General features: G+C 44.6%; 1 protein-coding gene across 3 annotated transcripts in view; it reads right to left on the bottom strand.

The window, feature by feature from the left end:
* LIG3 (DNA ligase 3) overlaps positions 1-23,240 on the bottom strand; it is a 75,403-nt gene that overhangs the window by 48,184 nt on the left and 3,979 nt on the right. For 2 of the 3 annotated variants that reach the window (XM_068112011.2, XM_068112009.2), the window contains exons 2-3: positions 12,003-12,501; positions 11,268-11,396 (exon numbers count right to left, since the gene is read on the bottom strand). In XM_068112011.2, the coding sequence (XP_067968112.2) occupies positions 11,268-11,396; positions 12,003-12,471 (598 nt within the window). In that variant the 5' untranslated portion in view covers positions 12,472-12,501. Of the gene's footprint in view, positions 1-11,267; positions 11,397-12,002; positions 12,505-23,240 lie in introns of all 3 variants that reach the window. The other variant, XM_068112010.2, reaches the window with a different exon arrangement.

Raw genomic sequence — 23,240 nt, 5'->3', positions numbered from 1 at the left:
GTGAATTATAATAATGATTTTGGTGAAGATAAGAATGCTGATCTAGATACGAGAATTTTCTAAGTGACTCTTCACCATTAAACAATATGGTCAAAAACGATATATAGCATGATATCTCAAAAAACATAAACTGTTCAGCCTTGCGAAAGTATGCACTCTAACTCCACCTCGTGTCGTTATAGTTAATGTTTTTAGCTCACCTGGAACATAGTTCCGGGGAGCTTATGCGATGGCGCGTCGTCCGTCAGTCAGTCTGTAAACACTTGCAACGTCTTCTCTGAAACCGCTGATTGTATTGTAACCAAACTTGGCGCAAATGTAATTTGGTATGTTGCAACTCAAGCTTGTTCACGGCATTAAACAAAAAGAAAATCGGAGTCTAAAGGGGTCTCCCAGGAGTCAAAGTGGGACCAGGTTTGACCCCCCAAAATAGGTAAGTTTTCTTCTCTGAAACTATACACACAATTTTGATGAAATTTAACCACAACCTTCACCATGTGTGATGTACCAAAGTTTGTTCATGGCATTAAAAAAAAAAAAAAAAAAATTTATATATATATATATATAATTTTATATATATATATAATTATATATATACTGAAACGCAAAAGAAACTTACCACCTTTGAAACCTTTAAATATCAACAATAACACTGCGTGTAGTAAATGTGTGAACTTATTTGTGGACAATAGTGTCCTCGCTGTCAGACAAAACGGTCACGGATGGTCACTTGAACCTTCAATGGTCACTTCATAGCACAGCTGTTGAACAGCCGTTTTGACTGTCAGTGATTAGCCAAGGGGTACGGGATGATTTTAATGAGCTGCACGTGATGTCTTGATATTGGCTTTAAAAAGGCCAGTGCAAAATGGGCATTTTGACCGAAAAATTTGACCATTTTGACCAACTTCAAAAAGACCGAAAACACAAAAGAAACTTACCTCCTTTGAAACCTTTAAATATCAACAATAACACTGCGTATAGTAAATGTGTGAACTTATTTGTGGACAATAGTGTCCTCGCTGTCAGACAAAACGGTCACGGATGGTCACTTGAACCTTCAATGGTCACTTCATAGCACAGCTGTTGAACAGCCGTTTTGACTGTCAGTGATTAGCCAAGGGGTACGGGATGATTTTAATGAGCTGCACGTGATGTCTTGATATTGGCTTTAAAAAGGCCAGTGCAAAATGCGCATTTTGACCGAAACATTTGACCATTTTGACCATTTTGACCAACTTCAAAAAGACCGAAAACGCAAAAGAAACTTACCACTTGTTTGAAATGTAATAAAATTGTAACAGTTCAAAATAAAACAAACCAACAATTGCTAATTGAAACATTGGCATTTTATTGATCACATGTCAAGTTTTTGACCAAGATACACCATCTCATCAGTTTGTTCTACAGTACAGAACAGCACAGGGTGCAATGTCAGTCCCCTTTCAATAGCGTGTATGGCCACCATTGTTTTGGATACAGGCAGTGCATCGTCGGTGTATACTGCCTACCAGTCTTTGGATGGATTGCTGCTGGATTCTGTCCCACTCAGTCCTCAAAGTCTGAAGCAGCTCTGCCCGTGTCCTGGCCCTGCCAACGACGCGTCTCCCAAGCTCATCCCACAGGTGCTCTATGGGATTCAGGTCAGGGGAGAGCGCAGGCCACTGCATGGTGTTGATGGTCTCGCCTTGGAGAAATGCAGTGGTAAAGCGAGCAGCATGGGGACGAGCGTTGTCATGCTGAAAGGTTCTCAGTTCTGGGTGGTCTAGCAGGAATGGCAGCAGATGAGGTCGCAGGATGTTATCCACATACCGCTGGGCGTTAAGATTCCCATCCACAACCACCAGTGGCGTCCTGTACCGGCCTGATATGGCTGCCCACACCATCACACTTGGGCCACCCCACCTGTTGGCTTGACGCACGCAACAATCGGCATATCGCTCGCCAGTTCTTCTCCAGACACGCTCACGCCCATCAGGACTGTCCACACAGAACCTTGACTCTTCGCTGAAAGCGACCTCGTTCCACTGCGCCAAGGTCCACCGCTGATGCTGCTGGCACCATCTCTGACGGTTGCGGCGATGGGCAACCGTCATCACGGGGCCTCTGTATGGTCTTCTGGCAGTCAGACCATAGTCATGCAGTCGTCTTCGTGCAGTATCATTGGAGATCCGTGGGTTTGCATGCCCCGGAGTTTCTGCCGCAGTGCGGGATGCTGGACAGAATCGATCCCGCAGGTGACTTCGGACCATCTGCCTGTCCTGCCTTGCAGTGGTGACTCTTGGCCTCCCTGATCGAGGTCTGTCATCTGCAGAGTTGTGGAGGGTGTCTCTGTCCACCAGGGCCGATATCGTCTGGTGTGAACAGCCAAGGCGACGTGCCACCTCACGGTAGTTCAGTCCGCCTTGCAGCATGCCCAGGGCACGCTGCCGTTGATCCCTTGACAATCGTGGCATGTTGATTGAAATGCCCATTTTGCACTGGCCTTTTTAAAGCCAATATCAAGACATCACATGCAGCTCATTAAAATCATCCCGTACCCCTTGGCTAATCACTGACAGTCAAAACGGCTGTTCAACAGCTGTGCTATGAAGTGACCATTGAAGGTTCAAGTGACCATCCGTGACCGTTTTATCTGACAGTGAGGACACTATTGTCCACAAATAAGTTCACACATTTACTATACGCAGTGTTATTGTTGATATTTAAAGGTTTCAAAGGTGGTAAGTTTCTTTTGCGTTTCAGTATATATATATATAATTTTATATATATATATAATTATATATAAATATATATAAATATGTATTGTTGTGGTTTTGAGTGTCAAGTGAGTCTAATAAAGGTTAAATTTGCCCCCCATAGTTAGTCACACAAGCAACGTGTAGCCTCGCGATAGTATAGTTATGTCTTCGTATTTGTAAGCTTAGTCCTTTTCCTTTGTTAGTTCTGCATTGAGTAGAGCCAGGAGAATAGGCCCTACTTCCACCGACAATCCTACGTCGGTAGCCTCATGCCCTTTTGCGTCAACGTTGGGTTCATTTTGGGTGAGTAACACGAGGCAGGCTCGGAAGGTCAGGAGGACCGAGGCGGAGCGGCAGAAGCGATGACGGTAAGCACGAGCCGCCAATCAGAGCTCAGAGGTGGTGACGACGGCGTTGCGTCACAGGGCGTGGTGAGAAGGTTCGAGCAGATGCCAGAAGGTTCGGGGGGCGGAGCTTAAGACCCGCTGCGCAAAAGCCCTCAACAGGACTCGATGTACAGGACTGCAGCAAAGAGAGAGGACGTGCAGGACTCGCGAGAGAGGGACGTGCATAAAAGAGGACTCGCAGCAGTTGTTGAACTTGATGAACTTCACGCACTTGCACGAGAACGGTACAGATATGCGGGCGCAGCCAGACGCGCTTGAACCGAATACAGTACATTTGAGACGCGTGAGTGAAAATGGCTGAGTAACCACCAGCCCCGCTAAAGTCCGCCTTTTGCCGTTCCGCCCCAACATCTGCCTTGTTCGGGAGACGTGCTACGAGTCCCTGCCATCGCCTGCCACCATCTTCGCAGGACGTGCCGGGGCCGTGGAGAGCCGGACGGGGACCATCTCTGGACGGCCACATCGACGCGTTGGGGAACATCTACCCATCTGCAATTCCCTGTGTGAGTGTGAGATGGGCCCGTTGTCCAAGGGATAAGTTAAGACTGTTTAAGGCTACTCTGTGTCTCTGCGTCCCTGAACATTGTATATACGTGTGGGAATAATTAAACCCTTTGTTCTTCCTGATTCGATCGTTCCTGTGGTTTCCTCATTTGACTAAGCGTGGCACGAGCACAACCGCTCTAATCGGGTTCCAACCTCTAGGTAACTGCGCGGACCACGTGTATGCAATCCGCTCGGCGTACTCACATCACACGTGCTTCATGCGAGGCTTGTTTCCTCGCTCCCAGGGCAGCGTGGGGAATTAGGTACGAGCGAGAAGTGGTCCCGAAACCCTACTCCGCGTCTGTCCGGAAGGGACGTTGCAAGTCTCGGTTCCGCCAAGCCCAGTAAAGACAAGGGGACTAATCCCCCCTTGGTAAGGGGAAGAAGGGCGGCGTAGAGAACCGTAACAATATATATATACATGTATATATGTACATATATATGTGTATGTGTGTGTGTGTGTGTGTGTGTATGTATCTACATACATACATACATACATACATACATATATATATACATATATATATATACATATATATATATATATATATATATATATATATATATATATATATATATATATATATATAATCAGCCCCAAAGGTTGTTTGTGCGGGGTGGGGGGTTGCCCCCCAAAATAGGTATTTGCTCTCTTCGCAGAAACTACACATGCAGTTCCGATGAAACTTGACAACAACCTTCATCACCGGTGTTGTACCAAAGTTTGTTCACGGTATAAAAATATATATATATTTATATATAATCGGGCCCTGAGGGGGTTTACTGGAGGGGGGGGGGTTGCCCCCCAAAAATAGGAACCTATGGGGTGGGGCCCCCAAAATAGATATTTGCTCTTTTCTCTGAAACTACACACACAATTCCAATGAAACTTGACCACAACCTTCATTACCTGTGATGCATCAACGTTTGTTCATGGCATAAAAAAATATTTCAGGGTTTAAGGGGTCGTGTGGGAGGGGGGGGGGGGATTTGACCCCACAAAATAGATATTTCGTCTCCTCTCCAAAACTACACAAATCATTTTGATGAAATTTGATCACAACCTCCATCACCCATGATGTGCCAATGTTTGTTCAAGGCATCAGAAAAATTGGGATCTAAGGGGGCATACAAAAAGGGGGTGGGGTGGATCCCCAAAATAGGTATTTTTTTGTTTGTTTGCTTAAAGTTTTATGATTTCGTTGGTATGATTCTACACGCTGCCCTGTCTGCTAGCAACTGTTGAAATTGGTTCAAACTACCGTGATAGTTTAAAATACACAGTAGTGTATCGTTTTCGTAATAATAATAATAATAGAGTAAATATGACCATAACACTTTAATCCCAATGTCGTGAATACAAAGTTAATCGATTGAAGCGGTGTATGGTTCATAAATCAGTGATGAGCGGTGCACGGTACTAACAACAGCGGAAGTAAGGAATTCACCTCGGTTTTTTGATAGCATGTTATTAGCCCAACCCTTGAGGTATATAGATTACAGTAGATCTTCCCTCAGTCTGTAAGTAAAACTTACCTCACAGATGTCGGGATTCCTCCAAATTCCTTTGTTTAATGCTATAAACAGCATTAGCGACTGTTTAAAAAGCTAATCATGTGTGTTTGTGGTTTATAATAATTTACAAGCCCGGCTACGCCGCTCTTAGACTTTTGGTGTTGTTAAATAATTGGTGACATAAAAAAACACTATTTAAGTAAAAACGTTATTTAATTATTGAGTAAATTTGGAAAATGACATGTACAGTCGCCAGAGGCGTTATGTTTTCAGGTTGTCCGTCCAGCTGTCCATCCGTCCGTCCGTGATAGGTTTTCGTTGCTGCGATAACTTGAGAATGGCTGAAGGGATGAAGTCAAACTTCGTACAGGTATGCATAATGATGTAAAGATGAACAGATTAGATTTTGGGGTCAAAGGTCAGAGGTCATGTAAAGTTAAAAATTATGTTACTGCGCTAACTTGTGAACAAGTGATGGTATTTTGACCAAACTTGGTACAAGTATATATTATGATGCAAATATGAACTGATTAAATTTTGGTGTTAAAGGTCAGAGGTTATCTCAGGTAAAAATGGGATACTTGAGAACAGCTGAAGGGATTAAAATCAAAGCTGGTACAAGTATGTATAATGATGTAATAATGTGGGCGGCATCTCTGTCTGACTCCAGTTGTGACTTTTTTCCATTACAGATTACATGGTATTTGTATCTATTGTATCATTCTTATGAACTTTCTGGGTACTAGGGCATGCCCGTACTATATATACATCTAAAAGTATATCCCCCCCTCTATTTACATGCAATGGTTTGGTCCAAAGCGAACGGCTTGCGAGTGGTGACAATCCCCCCCCTCTATTTACATGCAATGGTTTGGTCCAAAGCGAACGGCTTCCGGAGTTTGGTAAAGAAATCGCCATCGCGTGCACAAACGCGCAGGAAAGCGAATGAATCGCAAATTCGTTTTTATTAGTTGTAAAACATAGTTTAACGCCAACATAGTTTGCAAACGTGAAATAAATGAATACGCTCTCAAATGTGCCATCCGAGGCAGAGTGTGCCCGCCACGTTCGGCACACGCGATCGTTCGCTGCTCTCTGATTGGTTGAATCGTTTTTTGGACATAGCTCGGTAAGTAATTGTCCGATTAATATGAAACCTTGAAAAGGCACATCCTCGGGTCCCCAGCAATATACCTGGCAAGTTAAAAGTATATCGGACCCGTGGTTGTCGAGAAACAGCGGTCACAGACAAACGTACAGACAGACAGAGATTACTGGAATTATAGATAGATTCCATACCCTTCCAATCTATTCCGCCTCGCATCCTTGTTCCCACCGCCACTGAAGATGGACGGAGCTTTTGTTTTCACCCCTGCTGTCTGTCTGTGTGCAAGATATGGACGGATTCAGGTGAAACTTGGTGACAGGTTTGGTGTGTGATATGGACAGATTTATTTGATTTTGTTGAAGATCCAGATACTATAATTAAGTGATTCTTCACCATTGAGAGATAGGGCCAAAATATATATATATATATATATATTTACTTCCGCTTAATTCGATATATATATATATATATATATATATATATATATATATATATATATATATATATATATATATATATAAATATATATATATATATATATATATATATATATATATAATGGTATCTGTAATCTGGTTCTCCAACCTAATGAGCGGACAACATGACGTCATCGCCATGCACGTCCGCCTTGCCTGCAAAGTTCCAGAGGAACCATCTAGCAGTGCGTCATTACGGATTATAAATACAGATACTGTCACAAGTGCAGGAACTTTGCAGGCAAGGCGGACGTGCATGGCGATGACGTCATGTTGTCCGCTCATTAGGTTGGAGAACCAGATTACAGATACCATTATTAGTAACTCCCAACCGCAACCAGGTCGACTCCATATGATGAGTGGATACCAGAGATAACGTCACCGCGTGGCAGGCGGTGCGTATCGCTCCCAGCAAGGTGCAGCAGCAGCTGTATGGGACACCTTGCTGGCGGTTCTCCACTGATGATATGAAGGTCGCATAGTGACTGATATATATATATATATATATATATATATATATGTATCACGGTATCTCAGAAATTTGGAAGGATTCAGACGAAAATTGGTGGATTAGTTGGATAGGTGACAACAAGCTCATTACATTTTGGTTTAGGACTGGATCCAGATCAGGTTTCTTACAACACAAACAACAACAACATGCATTTTAAGGCCATTTTCCCTGCTAGAGTGGGGGTTAGCCTTGCGGTCCCCATGACAATCTTCTCCATTTTGCCCTATTTTCTGGATCTCTCCTTGTTAACCCCCTTGCCCGCATTTCTTCTTCCACCATCTTTAGCCAAGTCTTTCTCGGTCTTCCCCGTCCTCTACTTCCTTCTACATTAATTTCCATCACTCTTCTCAACCAGTCGCTTTCATCCTTCCTCAACACATGGCCAAACCATCTCAACCTGTTCCTCTTCACAGCATCAATCACAGGCAATATTCCCATCATCTTTCGCAATTCATCATTTGTCTTCCTCTCTCTCAACGATACTCCGCACATCCATCGAACCATTCGTATTTCCACCCTTTCCAGCCTTCGTTGCTGCTCTACGTTCATTACCCATGTCTCGCTCCCATAAATCATAACACTTCTCACACATGCAGCATACACCTTTCCCTTCAGCTTCAGCGACACTCCCCTCCTCATCAGCATGCCACTCAGTTCCCGAAACTTCTTCCATGCACATCTCACTCGAGCAACCGTTGCCGAGTCTGATCCACCTTTTCCATTCAGCATGTCTCCGAGGTAGCAAAATGTTTTCACACCTTCCAGCTTCACGCCGTCTCCAAGATCCAACTCAACATTTCCTCCATCTGCAGCTCCCTCTGTGCACACCTTACATTTGAATGTAGCTGCCACACTGGTAAATGACCCTCTCAGACCACTACATTTTTGATGAACCCACTCAGCGCACATTGTACATTGAATGGAGTTCACTCCAACACCCTTCCTGCACACAGCACACGGCCACTTCCCAGTTCTTTCCACCTCACCACATGCTTTACCACTTGCCATCACCTTCGTCTTTCCGATATTCACCTTCAGACCTTTTGTCTCCATACATTCCTTCCACTTGTTCATCTTTTCCTTCAGTCCATCCATACTTTCCGCAATCAACACCAGATCATCTGCATACAACAACTGCCACGGTAAACCCTCCTTTACGTTCTGAGCCAGCACATCCATCACAGCTACAAATAGTAGTGGACTTAGTACCGACCCCTGATGCACTCCCACCTTCACCTCAAACTCAGCACTGTTCCCGTCCTTCGTCCTTACAGCTGTGCACGCTCTTTTGTACATTGCCATCACTACTCTGATCAACCATTCCTCCACTCCTAACTTCCTCAATGCCCATGTCAATACTTTGCGTGGAACCCTATCGAATGCTTTCTCCAGATCAACAAACCCAAGAAACAACTCCTTCCTCTTCTCCATGTACTTCTCCTGCAACTGCCTCACAATGAAAAGCGCGTCTGTCGTTCCTCTTCCTGGCATAACTCCAAACTGCATTTCGTCGATCTTCACTTTCTTCCTTATCCTCCTCTCCAACACCCTTTCCAATACCTTCATTCCATGCTCCAATAACTTTATCGCTTGGTACGAGCCACACTCCAGAGGGTCACCTTTCCCCTTGTATAGAGGGACGAGGGTACTCAGCTCCCAATCCACTGGAATGCGGCCTTCTTTCACCACCAGATTACAGATCTCTGTCATTCTCTTCACACCCCAACTTCCTGCTGCCTTCAACATATCTCCCACAACTCCCGTCGGCCCTCCCGCTTTTCCACTCTTCATTGCTTTTATCGCTTCCTCAACTTCCTTCTCAGTTATCTTCTCTGCCGGTCCTAAAACTGGGTTACTCTCGATGTTGCCATCCCATTCATTCTCTGTATTCAACAGCATTTCCATATATCTTTTCCATCTTCCTTTAATTCCATCTGGGTCGGCAACGATTTGTCCCACTTCATCCTTCAAGCAACTCACCCCCATCACATCACACCTCTCTTTCGCTATCTGCTTTGCAATCCTGAATACTATACTGCTTTCTGACCCTCTTCCGAATCCAAGCGTCCTCCTAACATTTTCCTACATGCCTCCTGCGCCTTTGCTACCTCTTTCTTTGCAGCCTTCCTGGCTGCCTTATAACTTTCATGCTCTGCTGTTTCTGCTCCCGTACCATTCGCCTTCTGCCACTCCTTGAACGTCTTCCTCTTCTCGTCAATCCTCTTTCCAACTTCATCATCCCACCACCATGTTTCCGAGTGCCTCAGTGGTCCTTTTGTCCATCCACATACCTCACCAACGGCTCCCAACAGACAAGCTTTCATTGACATCCAACCACTTTCAAGCTCAACCACATCATCCTCTACCCTACTCAGCCTCTCTTTTAATGCCTCCCTTACTGTCACCTCTTTCAACCTCCACACCTTCATTCTCGGTTGATACTTCACCCACCGAGCTCTCCTCGCACCTTTCACCCTTATGTCGCAGACAACCAAGTGGTGCTGTGAAACAGCCTCCTCCCCCGGGATCACCTTTGTGTCCCGGAGGTGCCCACTATCTCGCCTACGCACCATCAGGTAGTCAACGGTTGTCGTCGACCCACCTGACGTGTATGTAACAAGCTTATTATCCTCTTTCTGGAACTGAGTATTACAAATCAACAAATCAGCTCCATCAGCAAACTCCAAAATCCTTTCACCTTCTCCATTTCTCACACCATATCCGTAACCCCCATGAACTCCCTCAAAACCATCCATACTCCTTCCCACATGTCCATTCAGGTCTCCTCCTACCACAACAACGTCATCTTTCACGTTTTCCATGAGCTTCTCTATCGCACACCAGAACTTGTCCTTCTCTTCATCGCTTCGACCAACCTGCGGAGCATATCCCGAGATGACGTTCACCAAGAGCTTTCCAATCATCATTTTCACCATCATCAACCTATCACTCACTCTAGTCACACTCACCACACTGTCTACAAACTCCTCAGAAAACAGGACACCAACACCATTCATGCCCTCCAGGCACCCTTGCCACACAAACTTGTATTTCTGTCCCTGCCTACCCTTCACCATTCTCACACCACTTCCCTTCCATCTCGTCTCCTGCACACAACATATGTCCACTCTTCTTCTGACCAATACTTCCACCACTTCTCTTGATCTCCCTGTCATTGTCCCTACATTCCATGTCCCAAACCTCACAAACCGATCTCCACTTCGGGCTGCACCCTGCCCATATGTAGTTGTAATAGTCATGGTTCTCTTTTTGAGGCAATGTTTTTATGGCCGGATGCCCTTCCTGACGCCAACCCTCTTAGTCGTCTCTTACGACATGCAGGGATACGGTGTACCTATTCTGACCAGGGTACACACTGGGTTTGTTAGGTACACACACTTTCTGACCAGGGTACACACACACTGTACCAGGTTTCTTAGTGGGATACAAATGTAAACTATTCAGCATGGCAAAGCTATGTGTTCTACCGAGTGCCATTCTAGTTCACACTGTGAAATGCTTTCTCATAGTCAACAAAAGACATCAAAAGACTTGAATTCCATTTATCAAATGGTTCTTTGAGTGGAATTTTATCTCTACCCCCTCCATTGCTTCTAAATAAAGCCTGCTCCTTCCTCAATATTCCATTCATAGCCTTCTGCATCCTATTTAGTATTATCTTGCAGAGGGCCTTACTGACAATACACAGAAGAGTTGGGCAAGTCAATGTATACAAATAAAACAGGGGCAGAAAACAGCCCCACAAGCGAGGGTGAAGAATTTAAGGGATCAAGGAGAAAGTGCTGCTAACCAAGTGTCTGCCATACCACCTCAGGCCCGAGTACAATTTACAAAACAATACATTCCAACCTGCATTTTTCGCAATTCCGGATTGTGCTTTTGAATGGTGTTCTGAAAACGAGTGAACAAATTGGCTGGCATCATTTTGCTGCAGCTGCTCACCAGAGAAGCCTGAGAATTTACGTGGAGCACTGGCACTGGATACCGTGGCATCAAGTGGAGTCGATTTCTCGAGCCTGCTCTGGATAGCCTTGCGATGGGCAGGGGAAGCTGCAATCTTAGCAGCAAGATCTGTGCGGGCACACAGATAAAAAGAAAACATAGCATCAATCGAGCAAGCTCGTTTTATTGGGAACATGTGGCCATCTTTCTAAATGCTCTCGTATTCTCAGTGACTGATGTGCAACCGCACATATCTCACATTTTTTGGCTTAACTGCGACCGTACATCTGTTTCACAGCAAGAAAGTTTCCACAAATAAAATAAAGACCAATTAAAAATACAATTTGGAATGCATTTCAACACTAGGTCAGTCAGGTTGACACACTTACACAAGATAAATGTCAGTACATCTCATGTCATTCCCACACCCCTACGCATGATATTTCGTAGCCCAATTAACCCTATTACTTATTAGTTGTTTCCTCTCCTTCTTTCCTCAAATGCACTGAAATCCATCCCCTTGTGTTAAAGGGTGGGTTCCAGTGTCCCACTGCCAAGATGTAGCCTCACTAGCCTCTATCGCCCCACTCTTCCATTTCTCTGGACTTTGTATAAAAGTCACATATGCTGCCATAAATCGAAGAACAATTCTGACATTCTGTGCACGTTCTACAAAACTTAAAAGGTACACATTATTGTATATTTATAATTGTTCATTACCACACAAGTATCTACCTGTTATAAGCTGTAAGATGAGTTCTTTCTCGGTGTCTTCCAAATCCTCGTTTCCTTCCAGATCAGACAGTGCTTCAATGCGCTTGGTGTTTGGACGTGAACGCTCTAGCTTCTCAAACACGCATCGGATATGGTACCATTCTTTCATCTCACCACCGTCATCACTGAAAGGGTTTGGTATGATCTTGCCAATTCGCGGCACCCCTTTTGTGATCTTCTCCTTGCACTTTTTACAACCGGCCGTGCCTCTCCGTGCATAGTCCACGCAGTAGCGCTGTTCAGCCATTGCTGCCGTACCGCAGTAAGCACCGAAGGAACAAAACAGGCCAGGAATGCCAACGAAGTGGGGGAGTTTGTTATTGAGGAGCCGAAAGTCCCCCGAAAAACCCCAAGCTCGATGTAGCTTTATGCTCTCTCTCACCACAGAAGAGCACACAAAAGGTGATATCCACAACTTCAAAACCAACATACACTCGTTTCAATTCCTCAAGTGGAGCACCTGCTGAAAAAAAAGACAACACATTAGAAAAAAAAAATTGCGAAGGATTACATATGCATATGCACAAATTACATATGCACAAATGGAATTATAATTTCATGAATCTATTTATTTATTTATTCATATGCATCCTATGACTGAATCATTTTTTCTGGGGGGAGAAGGGTGTTTTTTCTGGCGTGAAAAACAAAACACTCGGTGAAGCCATCCGGCTGTGAAGCAATCCATATAATAATAAAAACAAAAATTTGGTGTACCAATCTTTATAATAATAAAAACGAAAAACTCAGTGAAGCAATCTATATAATAATAAAAACCAAAACTCAGTGAATTCAGCCGGTCGTGAAGCAATCTAGATAATAATAAAAACAAAAACTCGGTGAAGCAATCTATATAATACTGAAAACAAAAACTCGGTGAAGCAATTTATATAATAATAAAAACAAAAACTCAAAGCAATCTATATAACAATAAAAACAAAAACTCGGTGAAGCCAGCCGGCCGTGAGGCAATCTATATAATAATAAAAACAAAAACTCGGTGAAGCAATCTATATAATACTGAAAACAAAAACTCGGTGAAGCAATTTATATAATAATAAAAACAAAAACTCGAAGCAATCTATATAATAATAAAAACAAAAACTCGGTGAAGCCAGCCGGCCGTGAGGCAATCTATATAATAATAAAAATAAAAACTCGGTGAAGCCAGCCGGCGGTGAGGCAATCCATATAATAATAAAAACAAAAACTCGGTGAAGCAATCTATATAATACTAAAAACAAAAACTCGGTGAAGCAATTTATATAATAATAAAAACAAAAACTCGAAGCAATCAATATAATAATAAAAACAAAAACTCGGTGAAGCCAGCTGGCCGTGAGGCAATCTATATAATAATAAAAATAAAAACTCGGTGAAGCCAGCCGGCAGTGAGGCAATCTATATAATAATAAAAACAAAAACTCGGTGAAGCAATCTATATTATACTAAAAACAAAAACTCGGTGGAGCAATCTATATAATAATAAAAACAAAAACTCGAAGCAAACTATATAATAATAAAAACAAAAACTCGGTGAAGCCAGCCGGCCATGAGGCAATCTATATAATAATAAAAACAAAAACTCGGTGAAGCCAGCTGGCCGTGAGGCAATCTATATTATAATAATAACAAAAACTCGGTGAAGCAATCTATATGATAATAAAAACAAAAACTCGAAGCAATCTATATAATAATAAAAACAAAAACTCGGTGAAGCAATCGATATAATACTAAAAACAAAAACTTGGTGAAGCAATCCATATAACAATAAAAACAAAAACTCAAAGCAATCTTACTATATAATTCACCAAATGTCCGTCCGTCCGTTCGAAGGTACCGCAAAAACGGCTCAACCGATCGCAACGATATTTTGGGTGGGTATTCCTGGGACCCATGGGAGTAAAATAGGCCAATATTGTTTTTCCAAGTTTTCCAATTTTCCAGTTTTTCCAAACACGATGGAATAATATTTACCGATATGAACAGTGATGTGGCTTTTGTTGAAATTCTACAAATACTGTTTATTCTACGTACCAGGAGAGAATAGATCGACTCCTGACAAACTCTTTCTATATAAATGTGCGGCTCCGAAGTAACATGGCATCATGTGCAAAGCGACTGAGAAACAGGTGTAGCGGCCGCTTCCGTGTTGCAGATTCGGCGCGCACTCTTCACACATAAACGTGCGACTGAGAAAGACGTGTAGCGGCCGCTTCCGTTTTGCAGAATTCAATCTTTTTTCAAAATGGGTGCCATGTACTGTTTAGATTTTGATGACTTGCGTGTGATATGATTCAACGGATGTTTACATTGTTGCGGTTTTGAGAACCCACACAGGTAACATCATTAAAGGTTAAAGGTTGCACCCCATAGCTAGGCCACATGCAACACGTAGGTCACCTTAGAACGTTAGTTATTTCATAGCATGCGTTTAGGATAAGGCCATTTCCAATAGTTGCATCTGCGTTGTGTAAAACAAATAAGAGTAGGCCCCATCCATTTTGCAGCCTCCCTCCACCCGACTCCATTGCGCCTATCCTGTCTGCACCCCATTGCCCCTCGCAGTTTGTTACGCTTTGGCTGCCAGCAGCGTTTGCTGCTCTTGCTCGCTCAAACCAACCCAAAGGCCACGAGGTAAGGCCCGAAAAGGGGGCGGAGCGCAACGGTGGGGGTGTGGCCACGTCAAGCAGCCATCAAGGGCGGAGCCGGTAAGACCCCATCAACCAACCAGGGCTCGCGTGAGATCGCCTGACAGGGTATGGCTAGAGATTTGAGAGGGTTCGCTGGGCGTTGCAATAAAACCTGTTGCGCGAGGCCCCCACCTCAGTTGTGTTACGGGAGAGGCGCTCGTCAGTTGCAGTATCAAGTTATGAGCCGGGGTCCTCTGCTGAATGAGTTTGAGGAGGGACGCGCTGTGGCAAGCATTTGGAAAGGATTGATTGCGCTTTACAAAGGGCTGGCGAAGGACTGCAGCGTTGTGAAGGACTTGTGAGGGGGGCCAAGCCTTGGCATTCGGGCAGAAGGACGTTGGTGGAAGGCGCTTCGGTAACATCATTGGGGGAGCGGCGCATTGTACATAGCGATACCGGGAGCGCGTATAAAGGCGCCGGTACACCTATTGCGTACGCAATATAATAGCCAGCCAGCCGACCTTTCCCCGATATATAATTGTCCGCCTCGCGCCTACGCCATGCGGAGAGCTGCCTGCGATCTTCCATCGCCTGCACGGTACGAGTCGGGGACCGGACGAGCTGTGGACGCCATCTTTGGATTGGACCCTCAACCCGACCATCTACATCCCCGTGTGAGTGAGTCTGAGAGTGAGTCTGAGTGCGAACGGGCCCGTGTCCAGGGATAAGTATAAGACTGTATAAGGCTGCCCTGTGTATCTGCTTCTTCCTCTTCCCTGTACATTGCTTTTTCTTCCTCTTCTTTGTACAAAGTGTGTACTTCTCTTCCTTCCCACACAATTGTAAATAAATTACCTGTTCTTCCTGGTTTCCTCTTAATTCGACCGTCTTAGAGATTTCTCAATTGGATAAGCGTGGCACGACCATAACCGCTCCAATCGGGTTAATACCTGTTAACGGCCCGAATCGTGGCTCGCTTCGCTCGGCGTGTCCACTAACACCGTGGTTCGGGTGGGGTTATTTCCTTGCTTCACGGCCGGTGTTAGTACTTAGGTAATAGGACTAATTCGACCAACAACGCTATTTAACACCGACCGGAAGGAACGTGATAGCCCCAGATCGCGTTGGCCAGTATAAAGGACAAGGGGATTAATCCCCCCTTGATAAGGGGAAGGCCGACGTTCGGAGATCCGCAACAATATGAATCGTTTGATATTTAAAAAAAAGACTTTAATTTCTGATATTTTGACTTTTCATTTCGGCCTCCCAATTGAAGCCCGGCCCACAGGGCGGGTACCGTTGCTAGTCTATATAATAATAAAAACAAAAACTCGGTGAAGCAATCAATATAATAAAAACAAAAACTCCATGAAGCCAGCCGGCCGTGAAGCAATCCATACAATAAAAACAAAAACTCGGTGAAGCCAGCCAGCCATAAAGCAATCTAGATAAGAAAAAACAAACTTGGTGAAGCCAGCTGGCCGTGAAGCAATCTATATAATAATAAAAAGAAAAACTCGGTGAAGCCAGCTGGCCGGGAAGCAATCGAAATAATAATAAAAAGAAAAAAAAATCAGTGAAACAATCCAGATAATAAAAACAAAAACTCGGTGAGGCCAGCCGGCCGTGAAGCAATCTATATACAGACTCGGCATTTAATATGGAATATTTTTTTGGGGGGGGGTGAACTTACTTTTCAAGATGACTTAGAACCAAAAGTTCATTGGAATTATGTTGAAATTATTCTAGATTTTGTTAATGTGACCTTTAAAAGAAACAAAAACCACATTTGACATTTTGAAACAAATAAATTGATCCTTGAAAGCGATGTAAACTGATATCGAACTCAATTCACGGACAGTACTGTGTTAAACTTCTGTGCGTTTTCCAGAAGTATCTCTTTATTTTGCACATTAGCCAAAAACTTTTTTTTAACAAAAACAAAAGTTAAATTACGACTGGGATTACGGACAGTAAAATTACAGTTCAGTACTTCGTGTAACCCCCACGAGCATTCAGGAGAGCATGTACACGTTGAGGCATGCTGTTCATGAGATTTGCCAAGATTTGGACAGGAATCGCTTGCCATGCAGTGACAATAGCCTGCTGCAATTCACGCACAGAGGTCGGCTGCTGGTCCAAGTGGTAGATTTGACACGTTAATTTTGCCCACAAGTTCTCTATCGGATTCATATCCGGGGACATGGCAGGCCACTCCATATGCTCTACACCACGGTCAGCAAGAAAGTGTTGGATCATGCGAGCACGATGAGGCCGTGCATTGTCATCTTGGAAGACAAAGTTTCCTTGAAAGGCTGCACGAGCAAATGGAAGCAATGTTTCTTCCAGAATGGCCCTGTACTTGAACTGGTTCAGGTTTCCATTCAGAACAACCAGGTCAGTTTTACCCCCTGCATGAAAAGCAGCCCAAACGGTCACCCCACCACCTCCAGCTTGGACTCTTGGCACTATACAATCTTTGTTGTAGGCTTCATGCACTTGTCTGCGCACTCGGACGCGGCCATCTTGACGATAGACCAGAAATCTAGACTCATCACTGAAGATCACGTGATTCCAGTGTCCTGGCTGCCATTGACGGTGCTCTCTGGCCCACTGCAATCGGCGCTGGTGGTGTTGTCTGGTCAGGCGTGGCTTTCTCAGGGGACGCCTGGCACGATAGCCTGCTTGAACCAGTCGTTGGTCGACTAGCCTTCTGGATACAGGCACATTTGTCAGTTGCTGCCACTCAGCCCTAAGCCGATTAGCTGACTTGGTACGGCCATTGCGGACTAACCGGTGCAGCTGGCGATCATCCCTCCTTGTGGTTCTGCGCAGACGTCCTGGCCTCGGTATTGGAGTAGGGACACCCCTCTGAGCATTTCGTTTCAGGATATTTGACACCTGACCTTGAGTGATGCCATACTGCAGAGCAATAGCACGCTGTTTCATGCCGTAATTTCGTAAAGCCACCACTCCATGACAAACAGCATTGTCGAGTTGACGGACCATCTCCAGAGGAAGCGGCAAGAACTTTTGGAGACGTGCAGCAGTTGTTTTCCACTAACACAGAACGCAACAACCCTTGTATACCCGACTGTGAAGCCAATCATCAAATGCACCTGTCCGTACATTTTGCCACGCCACCTGTGATATAATCCTGTTGCTGACTTCTTGCTGCGACAGACAATCAGTGACATGGTTCTTTTAACAAATAAATCACCGAAGTGTAAAAGAAACTCACCAGATTGATAAACTGAGTTAAGAAAGTAAACCCAAGTCAAGAAGAAAAAAAAATTCCATATTAAATGCCGAGTCTGTAATAATAAAAGCAAAAACTCGCTGAAGTCAGCCGACCGTGAAGCAATCTCTTATAATAATAAAAACAAAAACTCGGTGAAGCGAGCCGGCCGTGAAGCAATCTATATAATAATAAAAACAAAAACTCGGTGAAGCCAGCCGGTCATGAAGCAATCTATGTACCAATAAAAGGAAAACTCGGTGAGGTCAGCCGGCCATGAAGCAATCTATTATAATAATAAAAACAAAAACTCGGTGAAGCCAGCCGGCCATGAAGCAATCTAGACAATAATAAAAACAAAAACTCGGTGGAGCCAGCTGACCATGAAGCAATCTATATAATAATAAAAACAAGAACTCAGTGAAGTCAGCCGGCCGTGAAGCAATCTATATAATAATAAAAATAAAAACTCGGTGAAGTCAGCCGGCCATGAAGCAATCTATACAATAATAAAAACAAAAACTCGGTGAAGCCAGCCGGCCGTGAAGCGATCTATATAATAATAAAAACAAAAACTCGGGTGAAGCCAGCCGGCCGTGAAGCAATCTATATAATAATAAAATCAAATACTCGGTGAAGCCAGGCAGTCATGAAGCAATCTATATAATAATAAAATCAAAAACTCGGTGGTCAGCCGGCCGGGAAGCAATCTAGATAATAATAAATACAAAAACTCGGTGAAGCCAGCCGGCCGTGAAGCATTCTATATAATAATAATAAAAACAAAAATTCAGGTGAAGTCAGCCGACCAGGAAGCAATCTATATAATAATAATAAAAACAAAAACTCGGTGAAGCCAGCCGGCCGTGAAGCAATCCATCTATATATATAAAGCAGTAAAGTATGTTTGTTTGTTTGTCCTCTTATAACTTGAGAACTACTCATCGCAGAGAAAAACCAAAGGCATATTCGGAATCAGTACGTCTCAGAGCAACTACAGCACACCTTAAATTTTAAAAAACTTCGGGTTTTAAAATTAGCGTATTAGCGCAGAAGCGCTAGCAGAAGAGGGAGGGAATCGAAGGGAGGGAGCGCAGCGCTCCCTCTAGCGCCACTGTATGTTCGTTTAATACGTACACGCTTTGATGGGCGGGGCGTATGGCGTTCATGAAATGGTCGAATGCGGAAGTGCTTGAAGCCGTTGCGAGCGACTCGCACGATCTCTTGACATGGTCCACAAGATTATCACAGAGACGTGCAGCTTCCAGCATTACGAGATATGATCGAGACCTAACTTTTGAGACCAGTCCCAGCCTTCTAGGCACCGTGGTTGGTTCAGACGACCCCGACAAAGGACGTGTTGGATTTTATCGCGAGCCGATTCGAGCGCCGACGTGCCGGCGAACAAAACTAGTCATATCTTTTTAACGCGTGGTTCGATTTTTACAAAATAAACTTTTTCTTGAAGGGCTGAACCGTGCGCTTACAACGATACCGAGTTTGACCCTGGGAGAGCCGTTTTGCGCCGGCAAAGGCGCCTTGTTTTCCGTGATGACCATGTCGTGCTGCATAGATTACCATAAATTATAATATATTACCGGCGGTGCGCTCCGTGACGTCACGGCTCACTTAATTGCAATTATCTCTGGGATTCCTTGGCCGAATCGTACCAACTTCTATATATATAAAGTAGTAAAGTATGTTTGTTTGTCCTCTTATAACTCGAGAACTACTCATCGCAGAGAAAAACCAAAGGCATATTCGGAATCAGTACGTCTCAGAGCAACTACAGCACAACTTAAATTTTAAAAAACTTCGGGTTTTAAAATTAGCGTATTAGTGCAGAAACGCTAGCAGAAGAAGGAGGGAATCGAAGGGAGGGAGCGCAGCGCTCCCTCTAGCGCTTCGCAGTACCAGCGCTTCTGTTAGTGTAATTAGCGTATTTCGGAACGTTAATTTTTCAACTTCATTATTCGGAATCAGTACGTCCCAGAGAAACTTCGTAATGTTAATTTTTCAACTTCATCCGATTGACATGGGACCAACGGCATGTGACAGAGAGTGAAACATACATGCTACATTTATTTGACGACAATGAGTTCCGACTTCCGGGTTCGTGCCGCCAACCCTGTTAGGCGCCTCTTGCGGCACACAGGGAATTACCAGTGAACTGGTACTCAATTTGCCGACCTCGGTAGGATGACAGGCTGAGTCAACCCCCCTGGTGTTAAGGGGGAGGAGGAGGGGAGGGGGAAGAGGAAGGGAGGGGAACGGGGGGGAGGGGGGGAGGGAGGAGGGGGAGGGGTGAGGGGGGAGGAGGGGGGAAGGGGGGGATGGGGGGAGGGGGAGGTGAAGGGGGAGGGGAAGGGGGAGGGGAAGGGGGAGGGGGGAGGGGCCCTTCTTCCCCCGGGCACCCCCACACCCTCCCCTCCCCCCCCTCCCCCCCCCTGTTCCCCCTCCCCTCCTCTTCCCCCTCCCCTCCTCCTCCCCCCTCCCCCCTGTTCCCCTCCCCTCCTCTTCCCCCTCCCCTCCTCCTCCCCCGCCCGGCAATGCCGGGTACTTCTGCTAGTATACCAATAAAAAGGAAAACTCGGTGAAGTCAGCCGGCCATGAAGCAATCCATATAATAATAAAAACAAAAACTCGGTGAAGTCAGCGGCCGTGAAGCAATCCATATACCAATAAAAAGGAAAACTCGGTGAAGTCAGCCGGCCATGAAGCAATCTATATAATAATTAAAACAAAAACTCGGTGAAGTCAGCCGGCCGTGAAGCAATCTATATAAAAATAAAAACAAAAACTCGGTGAAGTCAGCCGGCCGTGAAGCAACATATATAATAATAAAAACAAAAACTCGGTGAAGCCAGCCGGCCGTGAAGCAATCTATATGAAAATAAAAACAAAAACTCGGTGAAGTCAGCCGGCCGTGAAGCAATATATATAATAATAAAAATAAAAACTTGGTGAAGCCAGCCGGCCGTGAAGCAATCTATATAATAAAAACAAAAACTGGGTGAGGTCAGCCGGCCGTGAAGCAATCTATACTGTATAATAATAAAAACAAAAACTCGGTGAAGTCAGCCAGCCGTGAAGCAATCTACATAATAATTAAAACAAAAATTTGGTGAAATCAGCCGGCCATGAAGCAATCTATATAATAATAAAAACAAAACTCGGTGAAGTCAGCCGGCCGTGAAGCAATATATATAATAATAAAAATAAAAACTTGGTGAAGCCAGCCGGCCGTGAAGCAATCTATATAATAAAAACAAAAACTGGGTGAGGTCAGCCGGCCGTGAAGCAATCTATACTGTATAATAATAAAAACAAAAACTCGGTGAAGTCAGCCGGCCATGAAGCAATCTACATAGTAATTAAAACAAAAATTTGGTGAAATCAGCCGGCCATGAAGCAATCTATATAATAATAAAAACAAAAACTCGGTGAAGTCAGCCGGCCGTGAAGCAATCTACATAATAATTAAAACAAAAATTTGGTGAAATCAGCCGGCCATGAAGCAATCTATATAATAATAAAAACAAAAACTCGGTGAAGTCAGCCGGCCGTGAAGCAATCTACATAATAATTAAAACAAAAATTTGGTGAAATCAGCCGGCCATGAAGCAATCTATATCATAATAAAAACAAAAACTCGGTGAAGTCAGCCGGCCGTGAAGCAAGTTATATAATAATAATAATAATAATAATAATAATAATAATACATTTATTTTATATAGCGCTTTTCAAGAAGCCCAAAGACGCTTTGACAGAGTACAAAAAAACAAGTGCAAAAAGACAAAAATCAACAGGTAAATAATCAAAGCAAAAGGAAGGAGAAGGAGAAGAGATAGTCAGGGTTTAAATGCTGTGGGTTAAATGTTGAATGCAGTGTTGAACAGGTGGGTCTTGAGTGATGTTTTGAATGTGGTGAGTGAGGAGGAGTCTCTGATGGTGTGAGGTAGTGAGTTCCAGAGGGTGGGAGCAGCGATGGAGAAGGCCCTGTCCCCCCAGGATTTGAATTTGGTCCGGATGGGGGGGGGGGGGGTCAGGAGGTTGGTACCAGCAGAGCGGAGGTTGCGGGTGGGAGTGTGTCTGGAGAGGAGGTCAGTCAGGTAGGATGGGGCCAGGTTATGGAGGGCTTTGTAGGTCAAGAGGCGGATTTTGTACTGGATTCTCTGGGGGATGGGGAGCCAGTGAAGCTTGTAAAGGACGGGGGTGATGTGGTCACGGGTCCGGGAATGGGTGAGTAGCCGGGCAGCGGAGTTCTGAATGTATTGGAGTTTATTGATGATTATTGAGGGTGAACCAAAGAGGAGGCTGTTGCAGTAGTCCAGACGGGAGGTGATGAAGGCGTGGATGAGGGTTTCTGCAGCCGTGGAGGAGAGGGATGGACGGAGACGGGCGATGTTTTTCAGGTGAAAGAAGGCTGTCTTTGTGATCTGTTTAGTGTATTTGTCGAAGGAGAGGGTTTGGTCAAAGATGATGCCAAGATTCCGGATGTGAGGGGAGGTGGATACTGGGAAACCGTCGATGTTGAGGGCAAAGTTATGGGTGGATTTGGTGAGCGTTTTTGGGCCAATGATGATTATTTCAGATTTATCATAGTTAAGTTTGAGGAAGTTGATTTGAAGCCAGGATTTTATTTCAGTGATGCAGTTTGTCAGGATAGAGTGGGTGGCGGTGGAGATGGACTTGGTGGAGATGAATAGCTGGATGTCATCGGCGAAGTGGAGACCATGACGGCGGATTAAGTGACCAAGGGGGGACAGGTACAGGATGAAGAGGAGGGGGCCAAGAACTGAACCTTGGGGGACACCTTGGGGGAGGGGAGCAGTGGGGCATTTGCAGTTATTGATGGAGATGAACTGGCGTCTGTCGGAGAGGTATGATTTGATCCAAGAGAGGGCAGTGCCGGTAATGTTAAAGGTGGTTTCAAGTCGGGTGAGGAGGATGGTGTGATTGATGGTGTCAAAGGCGGCGCTGAGGTCGAGGAGGATGAGAATGTTGAGGTTGCCAGCATCAGAGGAGAGGAGAAGGTCGTTGGTGATTTTGAGGAGAGCAGTTTCAGTACTGTGGTTGGAGCGGAATCCGGATCATTGGAATGTTTCATACAGGTTATTGGCAGAGAGGTGATGTTTGAGTTGAGTGGCTACAGCGCGTTCCAAAACTTTTGACAGAAAGGGTAGGTTGGAGATGGGTCTGAAGTTGTTTAGGGTGTCAGGGTTGAGTCCAGGTTTTTTCAGAATGGGGGTAACAGCAGCAATTTTGAGGGATGGTGGGACGATGCCTGTAGACAGGGAGGAGTTTATTGTTGCAGTGATAAGTGGA

The sequence above is a fragment of the Myxine glutinosa genome, chromosome 4 (assembly GCF_964187855.1).
Source record: "Myxine glutinosa chromosome 4, kmMyxGlut1.1, whole genome shotgun sequence".
NCBI lineage: Eukaryota > Metazoa > Chordata > Myxini > Myxiniformes > Myxinidae > Myxine > Myxine glutinosa.
This window is presented reverse-complemented; position numbering and strand designations above follow the sequence as displayed.